Source organism: Hemitrygon akajei, chromosome 20 (assembly GCF_048418815.1).
Source record: "Hemitrygon akajei chromosome 20, sHemAka1.3, whole genome shotgun sequence".
Classification (NCBI taxonomy): domain Eukaryota; kingdom Metazoa; phylum Chordata; class Chondrichthyes; order Myliobatiformes; family Dasyatidae; genus Hemitrygon; species Hemitrygon akajei.
In genome coordinates, this window is record NC_133143.1 from 60,550,123 (window position 1) to 60,562,375 (window position 12,253).

Below are 12,253 nucleotides of genomic sequence, written 5' to 3' on the forward strand. Positions count from 1 at the left end.
TAAAACGGGAGAGTAAAGAAAGTATGCAAGGTAACGAGGTCTCAACATTAGAGATAAATAGCAATATATCACCAGCGTAAAGCGAAATTTTGTGAGTAATACTTCTCCTTAAAATACCACAGATATCATTAGATTCTCGAAAAGCAATGACGAGGGGTTCTAAAGCTAGATGGAAGAGCAAAGGGCTCAATGGACAGCCTTGTCTAGTTCCGCTATGAAGTTTAAATAGTTTGGAATTTTGAAAATTAGTAAGAACTTGAGCAGAAGGTGATAGATACAGTAATTTAATCCATTGAATAAAATCTAGTCCAAAATTAAATTTTTCTATGGTTTTAAATAAATAATTCCCTTCAACCCGATCGAAGGCCTTCTCAGCATCTAAGGATATCATACATTCCGCTATCTCCTGGGAGGGAGAGTAAATAACATTTAATACATGGCATATATTAAAATGGGAATGTCGGTTTTTGATAAATCCAGTCTGATCATCAGAAATAATAGAAGGTAGAATATTTTCAATCCTACGAGCCAGAACTTTAGAAAGGATTTTAGTATCAACATTGGGTAATGGCCTATATGAAGAACATTCAGTTGGGTCCTTGTTCTTCTTTAGGAAAAAAAAGATGATAGAAAATTTTTAAACTGTTAATATAATTCATCAAGATTTAGATTGGAGCAGATATTCTAGGAATTTGTAGATATCTCTTCACATAAATAATCTGTTATTTGTGCTCATCAGGCAAAACTCATTATCTGCCTCTGTACATTTGCTAAAAAAGTGTCATCACTTTGCATCCGCTAGTTATTTCTCCTATCATGTATTTACCCCACTCTCTGCTCACCCCCTCTCGTCACCTCCTCATAGCTTCCCTTTCTCCAGCCACTACCTTCTCTGCTGACACGGATGTTGCTTGCCCTGCTGCCTGCCATGCACCACTTAAAGAAGTGGTCTCTCTGTCTCCCATTTCCTCTGCATTTGCTGGTTTAACAGCCAATCTGCACACTTGAATTTAAAACCCTGACCTCCCTTGTCATTATCCCTCCTGTTTGTGAACGCTACCCAATAATTATCACACTAAGGAGGGAAGTACATTTCCCCACGTTCAGGACATATATTGTGATCTTTTGAACGGAGTGACTGAATGTTTTATTTTTAAAGATGCAGCACAGTATTGGGCCCTTCTGGCCCAAGAAGCTTATTTACACCCATATGACCAATTAACCTAGTAACCCGTACTATATCGTTGACACGGTGATAGCATTACACTAACTGCTGTGCTACCATGTTGTCCCTTGTCATGAAGATAAAACTCGAAGAAGTTTAAAATGTTATTATTAATGCAGTGATATGGAATCATCATACCTTCATGTCAAAATTCATTGGAATGTTAACACATCTGTCATTTTTAGTGGTCACACAATAATTCTTTAACGATTACTTTCTCATTCACAATATACACATAATTCCCTATAACCAAAGAGGATTCATGGCCTTTTGTGCTTCTATCTTCAATATTTTCTGTTTACACCGCTGTGCTGCACCTGTATAGTCCCTGCTTCAGCTTTTAATATGAATGGAAGTTTTGCATTTGAATACATTGTGCTCTTATCTATGTACTGTGATCGCAAGTAGCAGGAAGGTATTGTGTCACAACTTTTCACCATCAACTACGTTTTCAAAATGACTGATAGAAAGTACACTTGATCCGAGCACTCCATCTGCAGAACTGGATGGAAGAAACAGGAGGAATCATTTTCCTATCCCTAAAACTGACTGTTGTATTTTTGCAACTGAGAGCCTTGATGCTTGCCTGAGCTTCTCACTTTTTATGAGGTCCTCTCCTCTCTCCATTCCTATGGAGATGCTCACAGCCTCCCAGAGCCCCAAGTAAGTCTTATTCTCTGGGGCAGTACGGCAGCGTGGCAGTTAGCGTTAACGCTATTACAATGCCAGCGGCCCGGGTTTAATTCTGCTGCTGTTTGTAAGGGGTTTGTACATTCTCCCTGTGATCACGTGGATTTCGTCTGGGTGCTCCAGTTTTTGTCCACAGTCCAAAGACCTAGGGGTTAGAGGTTAATTGGTCACGTGGGTGTAATTGGATGGCACAGGCTCATTGGACCTGAAGGTCTTGGTACCGTGCTGTAAATAACCACATTCATAGTCACCAAAGACTAAGCATTTCCCTAAGCCCCACATGCTCCCCCGGATTCCAGTGCACTAGCCCCATTGTGGTGAACTACATATATCTGTCTGGACACACACCCCTGCTGACTGCTCCTCTGGCTCCTCCCACTGACCGTGGCTCCTCCCACAGACCCCGGTATAAAGGCGATTGAGGCCTGAGCCCTGCCCTCAGTCTCCAAGATGTAGTATGGTGGTCAATTACTGCTTGTTCTTTCTTCCAGTCAATAAAAGCCAATATCTCGCCTCACGTCTCGAAGAGTTATTGATGGGTTATCACCCATATACGGTAATTCCATGATTGTTTACTCCCATGAATCCTATCACCTACCCAAGCTCCGCACATTCCCTGAAGACCCACTTCAGGGCTGGCAAACCTTTTTTGAGAGTGTGTGCCCAAATTGGCAATAATCAGATTCTCTCACATACAGAGGCTATCGTTGATTACTGAATTAGTAACAATAATTATAGACTGTTTTAAAGAAGAAGGATGAGTTTTCCTGCTTATTTACATGCATTCATTGTTTTACTATTAATGAAATTACAACAGTGAAAACATCTTACTGCACTCGGATTGTAAAAGATCATTCACTGTTTATATTTGGCAATAAAGTGATCATTATCTTTTTATTATGGGTGTAGTTTAAAGAATTGAATGGTGGCACTGCATGCCATGTGACAACACCATTTTTGTCTGTACCATCTTGGGCACACATGTCATAGTTTTGCCACCCTGTACTCCACTAACCCCCGTCACTCACCCAAGCCCTATGCAATCCTGTAAGCATCACACACTCCTTGAACCCCATCAATCCAGCTGATTTATCCAGCAAGGCATCATGGCAGTGTAGCAGTTAGTGCAATGGTTTACACTGCCAGCTGGAAGATCGGGGTTCAAATCCTGCTGCTACCTGTTAAGGGTTTGTATGTCCTCCTTGTGACCACATGGGTTTCTTCCAGGTACTCTGGTTTCCTCCCACAGTCCAAAGATGTATGGTTAGGGTTAATGAGTTCTAAGCATGCGATGTTGGTGCTAGAAGCATAGTGACGCTTGCAGTCTGCCCAACACAATCCTTGATGATTTGATTTGATGCAAACAACATGTTTCACTGTATGTTTCAATTTATTTGCCCAACACTGAACTGTTCCCACAACTTATGCACTCACTTTCAACTCTCTTCATCCCATGTTCTCGATACTTTTGCTTGCTTATTCATTCATTCAATTAATCAATCAATCAATCATTCAATCATTCATTCACTCAGTCAATCATTCATTCATCCGTTTGTTTATTGATTTATTTATTGTTATTATAAACTTTTTTTATATTTACACAGTTTGTTGTCTTTGCACGTTGGTTGTTTGTGCGTCCTTTTGGATGTGGTCTTTCATTGATTCTACAGTGTTTCTTGGATTTACTGAGTACACCTGCAAGAAAATGTATCTCAGGGGTGTATATGGTGACATATATGTACTTTGATAGTAAATTTACGTTGAGCTTTCAATTTTAAGCATGTGACAAATGAAGCTAATCAGTAAGTCTATCAGTCTTCAGGACTCTGGTTCGCTCACGTCTCTCAATGCAGTCAGTTAACAGTGGCTCTGGCTTGTGATCTTCCTGTGCCTCCTCCCATCTTGGCATCAATTGATGGACAGGATTCAAGCATCCTCAAACCTCACCACTAGAAGAAACGTAGGCTGAGGCTCAGGACATTGATGAGAGTGAAATACTCTACGGGTTTTAGTGTTGATGTCTACTGCGTCACTTCTCAGTGACAAGTGGATTTTCTTCCTTTCTTTCCCCCTTCATTAATCGTTCTGTCCTTCCATCCAGGCTGCCAAACTCCCGACGGTCAGTGAGCTGGGGATTGCGCATTTTTCCTTCAATGACTTTTCCCTCGACAGCGATGGAATGATCACAGCCTCCCTGAGAATGTTCAAGGAGCTGGGAATTGTGCAGAAGTTCAAAGTGGATTATGAGGTGGGAAGCAAATGAATGTCTTTTGATGTACTCCCAACTCACCTCCACTCCATCATTCCTATCACACACACACACACACACACACTGCTGGAAGAACTCAGCAGGTCAGACAGCATCCGTAGAGAGGATTCAGCAGTCAAGGTCTCAGGCTGAGACCCTTCATCAGGCCTGGAAAGGAAGGGGGAAGAAGCTGGAGTAAGAGGGTGGTGGGTGGGGGAGAGGGGAAGGAGCACAAGCTGACAAGTGATAGGTGAGGCCAGGTTGGGGGGGGGGGGGGAGAAGGTGGGTGGGGGAGGGGAGATAAAGTGAGAAGCTGGGAGGTGATTGGTGGAATAGTTAAAGGATTGAAGAAGAAGGAATCTGATAGGATAGGAGAGTGGACCTTGGGAGAAAGGGAAGGAGGAGGGACGCCAGGGGGAAGTGATGGGCAGGTGAAGAGAAGAGAAGGCATAGAGGGGAGCTAGAGTGGGGAATGGAAAAAGAGAGAAGGGGGAAAGGGGGAAGAAATTATCAGAAGTGAAAGAAATCAGTGTTTATCCCGTTAAGTTGCAGGCTCCCAAACCATTTCTTTGTATCTTGTGATTTTAAGTTCATGACTAGACAAGCTGAAGCACTAGCTTTTTACTGATGTGCTCAGTTTAAAATGTAGTCTGTAGAGAATGAGTGGGATGAATCTCAGTCACCTCTGACAAAAAAGACCCAATCTGGAGTTCAAGTGCATATTTTTATGGCAGTAAAGTTTTATGGGGTGTATATATATATATATATATATATATATATATATATGTCTTGCCATCTTCAGGCAGAATAGTCAGGCTACTGGAAAAGGTAAAAAACTGAATCAAACAGGTTATTGCTTTTACACTGCTGTTATGGGCCAGGGTGAAGAGGGGTTCTTATCCACCCTCACCCCACCCCAGTTTCCGTTCCACGCAGTGATGCAGCATGTCAGGGTGCTCTCAACAACGCATCCGTAGACAGTGATGAGAATTCATGTGCATAGAGCCAATTACTTCAGACACCTCAGAAAGTAGTTTCTACAGCATTATTGAATTGACTGTATTGCTTACATCCTTCAGCAGTAAAAATCTTTACATTACGTCTCCGTCTAAAGGTGCAATGTGCAATCATAGTAATTTATATAATTTATAATAAATAGAACAGTCAATGTAACATAGAATACACTCAAATCAGTCTGGGTTAATCAGTCTGATGGCCTGGTGGAAGAAGCTGTCCCGGAGCCTGTTGGTCCTGGCTTTTATGCTGCGGTACAGTTTCCCGGATGGTAGCAGCTGGAATAGATTGTGGTTGGGGTGACTCGGGACCCCAGTGATCCTACGGTCCGTTTTTACACACCTGTCTTTGTAAATGTCCTGAATCATGGGAAGTTCACAACTACAGATGCGCTGGGCTGTCCGCACCACTCTCTGCAGAGTTCTGCAATTAAGGGAAGTTCAGTTCCCATACCAGGCAGTGGTGCAGCCAGTCAGGATGCTCTCAGTTGTGCCCTGTTGAAAGTTTGTAGGATTTGGGGGCCCATACCAAACTTCCTCAACCATCTGAGGTTGCCATAATGGGTAAAGTAACATCCAGCAGGTAGGATCATGAGACTTCTAGCTTTACACTCCCTGCTCCCTCTCCCCTTTGCCCCATAGACATGGGGGCTGATGCTCACCATCTCAGTTAGAATAGCTTTCAGTCAGCGATCTTTTGGATAGATTTAAACCTGACCTGGCCATGCCCAGTCCAAATCTGATCAGAGCTGGCGGACTTGTATTTCGGTACTGGAAACTGACAAACATAGTTGGGTGCCATCCGGATCAGATCAGGTAGCCAGGCTCTAAATTTATTTAGAGATACAGCTTTACTGCATGGTAACAGTCCCCTCACAACCCAACGAGTCTGTGCTGCCCAATCACTCCCTTCTGACCGATCAACCTCCGAACCTGTACGTCTTTGGAACGTGGGAGGAAACCAGAGCACCCAGAGAGAACTCACACAGTCACAGGGAGAACATACGGACAGTGGTGGATTTGAACCCTAGCTGCTGGCGCTGTAATAGTCCTCGAATAACCGCCGTGCTACTGTGCTGCTCCTTAAAGTTCAGTAACTCTAGCTGAGATATGACTGCACTTAAGGCCATAACAAGGAAGGGTGCGAAGTAAGTATTAAAAGGTCCGTTGCTACTTTTTCCTTTCACACCGGTGTGGAGTCCGTTCACACATCTCTCCTGAGTTTCTTTTGGTGTCTTCCAGTAACTCTCCTGTACACACCCTCTCCTCACCTCCTGACATTAATATAGCATTGACAGATTTTCCCATTATATTTTGGACCTTCTGAATACATCAGAAAATATTTGGCCAAATGTACAACAGATAATTAAGACCATAAGGCATAAGAGCAGAATTGGGCCATTTGGCCCATCGAGCCCTCTGCTGTCTGGTAATAGCTGAGTTATTTTCCCTCTCAGTCCCATTCTCCTGCCTTGACGACATTTTGTTAGACCTGGGAAGAAGATAAAGGAAACTTGTTAAGCTACAGGGAACTGAGATGATCTGGAATGTTAGTTCTGTTTCTCTTCCCACAGGTGCAGTCTGACAGCCATTTCCACCATTTTCTGTTTATATTTTATATTTTGATCATTAGGTTTTTTTAAAATCTAGAATGACTATCCCTCAGTTCAGATTCTGTACAAAATAAAACCTTATAAGATCCTAAGATATAGGAGCAGAATTAGGCTATTTGGCCCATTGAATTTGCTCCACCATTTCATCATGGCTGATCCAATTTTCCTCTGGGCCTCAATCTCCCGCCTTCTTCCCCGTAACCCTTCTTGCATTGGTTATGCAGGAATCCCATGCGGTTCACAGGGAGAATAGCTGGAAAGGCTTTTTGCATATTGCCTCAAAATAAAAATTTTTAAAAACCTTATGTAAAGTGTAGATATATGCCATCTTATTTGATTAATTAAAAAATAATTCTGCTACTCTATTAAAAACAATTTTACAATCTAACTGCAATTCTACACAATTTTAGGGATGAGTGCAGTTTATGAGAAGCATTTTTATTGAACTGTTTACTAAATGTTTAACACAAGCACAAATGTACTTTAAGATTTTTTTTTGCAAAAATAGCGTTAATAACTTACACACAATGTGAAATACATTTAAATTTCATGAAACTGAAACATATTGATTACCCATAAATGCTGCCATGTAAATTCCACTCTGATAAAATTTCACTTCGTGCTGAAATGCCAGAAAGGCAAGAGATGCTCTCTTCATCTCAAAGAGGTTTGTCATGTGTGGATCATTTTGGATAGCATCACAGGTACAGACAGATCAAACAGATCATCCTATAGTTCATAATGAGTGCAAGAGGGACTCCTGGTTCAATACTGTCAGAAGTCATTCTTTTCCACAGTACACCAAAATAATTTTATTGTTTGAATTATGGCTGATTCTTCTTCGCTCGGGATACCTGTGAGGGATATAAACAAGGCTATCCAGCTGTCTTTGTTCCTTCACATATTTCATGTTACTGCTGGTTCTGGCTGGTGAACATTAGATCTGATATTTGATTCTCTAGAGTCAAGAAACAACAACGGTAGGAGTAGAGTAATATAACTTTTATCATGAAGCTAACTTTCCAAGTGTCTCCTTGTCATAATGATAGCATTGATGTGGCTCTAAATTCCAAACTGGGCTACAAAGCCAGTTATAAATCCAATTTATCTAATGTATTAATTCCTCGATTAATTACAGTATCTTATCCTGGTTTTGGCTGAGGACTTTTCGCTATGCAGATCACATATTTCTTACTTTCTTTATTTGTTTAGAGATGCAGCACGAAACAGGCCCTTCCAGCCCACACCACCCACAACCCACCCTAGTCTAATCGCAGGACAATTTACAACAATCTTTTGACTGTGAGAGGAAACCCGCATGTTTACTAGGAGGAATGTACACATTCCTGACAGATGACATCGGAATTGAACTCTGAACTCTGACACTCCAAGCTGTAATTGCGTGGCGCTAATCGCTATGCCGCCATAGCGTCCTTCCCTTGTAGACTGTATCAGGCCACTTTACCTTCAGTTGGAGTATGATGAATCTTTGCTTGTTTTTACAAGACAACATGAACCGTAAATGATAACTTTTTCATAGACCTCCAGAAAATTGCTTTTCTTTGAAATTAATAATACGGCAAAACCAAAACCTTGGCAACTTTAGCAACACGAGTGAATCTGCAGATGCTGGAAATAAATAAAAACACAAAATGCTGGCAGAGCTCAGCAGGCCAGACAGCATCTATGGGAGGAGGTAGCAATGACATTTTGGGCCGAAACCCTTCATCAGGAGTGAAGTAACATGGGATGGTCAAGGGGGGATAAGAAGTGGGGGGAGGGATGAAGTAGAGATCTGGGAAGTGATAGGCTGGAGGGAAATGGGCTGGGGGAAGGTGGAGAATTATGGGAAATAAAAGAGAAAGAAAGGTAGGGCTGGGGGGAGATTATAGTGAGGGAGGAAAAAAGAGAGAGAAAGAGAACCAGACTAAAATAATAGATAGGGATGGGGGTAAGGGGGGGGGGGCAGGGGTATCAACGGAGGTCTGTGAGTTGGATGTTTTTGCCGGCAGGTAGGCATGAACCCCTACATCTCCCCTACTCCCATCCCCATCTCCCCTACAAGTGAATAACAACTCCATACAAGGCAAAACTCCTGATATGTGATTTACTGGAAACTTCCACATGATTTCCCATAAATCCCCTCAGCCAGGCCTACCTGTGTATCCGGAGCCTAAAACAAAACTTTAGTCAACCATTTTGTCAACATATTCTAAACACAGGAGATTCTGCAGATGCTGGAAATCCAGAGTAACATGCACAAAATGTTGGAGGAACTCAGCAGGCCAGGCAGCATCTTGAGTAAAGAGTACTGTTGATGTTATGGGCTGAGACCTTTCAGCAGGACTGGAGAGAAAAAGATGAGGAGTAGAGTTAAAAGGTGTGGGGGGGAGGGAGAAACACAAGGTGATAGGTGAAACTGGGGGAAAGGTGAAGTAAAGAGCTGGGAAGTCGATTGGTGAAAGAGATACAGGGCTGGAGAAGGGGGTTTCTAGGAGAGGACAGAAGGCCCTAGGATAAAGAAAAGGGTGGAGGAGCACCAGAGGGAGGCAATGGGCAGGCAAGGAGATAAGGTGAGAGAGGGAAAAGAGGATGGGGAATGGTGAAGGAGTGAGGAGGGGCATTACTGGAAATTCAAGAAATTGATGTTCATGTCATCAGCTTGGAGGCTACCCAGAAGGAAGATATGGGTGTTCCTCCAAACTGAGTGTGGCCTCATCATAATTCTGCTTTATCTTACCATAACCTCGTAAAAAAATATTTAGACAATTTACATGCTGACTCTTTTTTTGTGTGACTGAAGATGTCAGTCTTAGCTTACTTCTGAATCAGAAGCCATGGATGTAAGTTCAACTCCGGGGGTTCAAAGCTGATATTATATTGTGGTGCTGAAGAAGAACTACATCAGTTCTGGGGGGCAGACATTTCATTTTATATTCAAGTCCTGACACATTGGCAGGGAAAGATGGAAACTATGCATGTTGTGATTGCTGTGGCTCAGCCCCTCATTTTTCTGCAGGAAGTGAAAGTCTCACCCATTTCTGTCATTATACTCCATTTTCCTGATCCCCTGTTAAAGTCAGAGCTCAGTTCCTTCATTCATTTCTTAACAAGGTGATACCTTATACAGTACAATGCAAAAGTCTTTGGCACCCTAGATTTTTTATATGGTTTCCGGATGGGTGATGCCAACATCATCGAGGCGGTCTGGGATTACCTGGAGAGACAGAAGCAAGTGAGTCTGCTGAAGAACTGTGGCAAGTTCTCCAAGATGCTCGGAACAACCTCCCAGCCAATTTTCTTATAAAACTGCATGACAGTGCACCTAAGAGAAGTGATGCAGTTTTAAAGACAAAGGGTGGTCACACCAAATATTGATTTGATTTGGTTTTATTTTACGGTTTACTGCTCTTTATAGTAATTTTTTTGATATTTAGAAACTTTTAATTTCATTATTTTTGGAAGCATCTTCACTTCACAAAATTTTTTTTACACGTGCCTGAGACTTCTACACAGTATTGTAAATCTGTACTTTTATATTCCCATATGAAATACTTTGCTACCAATTTAGCAACATTTTTAACTTGATTATTTTATTTCAGAACTATTCCACAAGCTATACTTCATTATCATATCACTGTAATTATCTTCTGAACAACATTTAGAGAGAGAAATAGAATTCCTAATTTTAAATTACTAAAAAAAAATTAAAACTCGGGGAAATATAAACTTCATCTGTAATCAAAATTCTGGATTTTCCTCCAAGCTAGATATTGTACTCTAAATCAACACTTAAAAGAAAGAACAAATTTGTCTTGATTTATATTAACTGTCATCTGAACTAGCTAATGCATACATATTTCTGTGGTATTCCAGGTTCTGTGTCGCTGGCTGCTTACTGTGCGAAAAAATTACCGTGCTGTCCCGTACCACAACTGGCGTCATGCATTTAATGTTGCTCAGTGCATGTTTGCATTGATAACAGTAAGTCAGATCTTGTTAGACAGATCTAAAGACTTTGCATGTCAATTATAGCGTGAAATAGATGACACCAGTTAATGAAGGTATGATTAAGAGGGAAATCCTATATTATCTCAGGCACCAATTGATTCCAATATGTAAGTACTGGTAGGTTTGTTTGATACAAGCAACTTGATAAATTGCACAACCTCATTTCCACAAAGATGTGTTAATTAGCCGGGTGAATTATAATTGCTAACTGTTTTATTAATTCCTTGACCTGGGTGACTTCAACCAAAAGTTGCTGGTGTAAGACAGTTGATAATTTGATATACTAAATAAATAATGGATTCTGTGGACGACTCCAATTTAGCAATTTGGAGTAAGGAAACTCTCCACGATAGGTGCACTTTGATATAAGTTCCATAAGTGAGTCTTGTTGCCCATCTTGGAACAAATGTTCTATTTTGCCCAGTGTTTTTCTCAACTACAAAAAGACTAAATTTTAATCTTGTAACCAGTCTATGTATTTTCTCAGTTTGCTTCTGATTCTTGCTTAACCCGGGCCATCGCCATTTCTTAATGTTCAGCACCACTGCCATTGTCTCCCGCTTTCACCATCTTTGGATTACTAGTAACCAAACTCATAAGTACCAGTGGCTACAAAAGCATATCTGTTATTGTAACCTACAGTATTTTTATGTATTGCATTGCCCTGATATTTCAAAGCAATACATTTCACGTCGGATGTCAGTTATAATAATAAACCTGATTTCGATCACAGGTTACCGCACAGTTTTCCACTTCTACAACACACAGATCAGTAACTTGAATCACTACTTGGCACTTGTCTGGATGATTGCAGTTCCAGCAACACCATCCGTGACGGAACAGTCCACTTGAGTGGCTCCCAATTTATAGCCAGCGCACTGCGGGGACTAACTCAGGCCACTTTGACTAAGCTACCCAAGCTTGTGATTTGTACCAAGAAGGACAGGATAGCTTTTGGGCTACCACCACCAGGCTTCTATCCAAGTTCCTTCCTGATTTGGAAACAGGTTACCACTTTAACACTCTGTATGCTTCCATACGGCATTCTGTTGGAATTCAAACTCAAACCTTCTCTCCCAATTTTCTGAATTATTTTTGCATTGTTTGCAATGCACTTAGATACAATGACGTACTCACTGGCGTTTAGAGAAATGGGGGGGGGGGGATCTCACTGAAACCTATTGGTTATTGAAAGCCCTAGACAGAGTGGACATGATGTGGATGTTTCCTACAGAGGTGAAGTACAGACTTTGTGATGTCAACAGTTATATTTTTTTCCACCATGAAGGGGAAAGGAGAATTGAATTTAAATTGTCACGATTGTCATGTATGTTCAGATTATATTGTCTGCTCCATCGATTCAGGTTTCAGCATTTCACCATAACTACCCCACCTCCATACAACTGACAATATCTCAGATAATCTGACTGTTTGAAATAAGAGCATGCATGGC

The 12,253-nt window shown here is 41.4% G+C and overlaps 1 protein-coding gene across 3 annotated transcripts in view; it reads left to right on the forward strand.

Moving 5' to 3' along the window:
* Positions 1-12,253, forward strand: part of pde11al (phosphodiesterase 11a, like) — a 256,526-nt gene that overhangs the window by 151,487 nt on the left and 92,786 nt on the right. For all 3 annotated transcript variants that reach the window (XM_073024412.1, XM_073024414.1, XM_073024415.1), the window contains 2 exons: positions 4,017-4,163; positions 10,666-10,773. In XM_073024412.1, the coding sequence (XP_072880513.1) occupies positions 4,017-4,163; positions 10,666-10,773 (255 nt within the window). The remainder of the gene's footprint in view (positions 1-4,016; positions 4,164-10,665; positions 10,774-12,253) is intronic.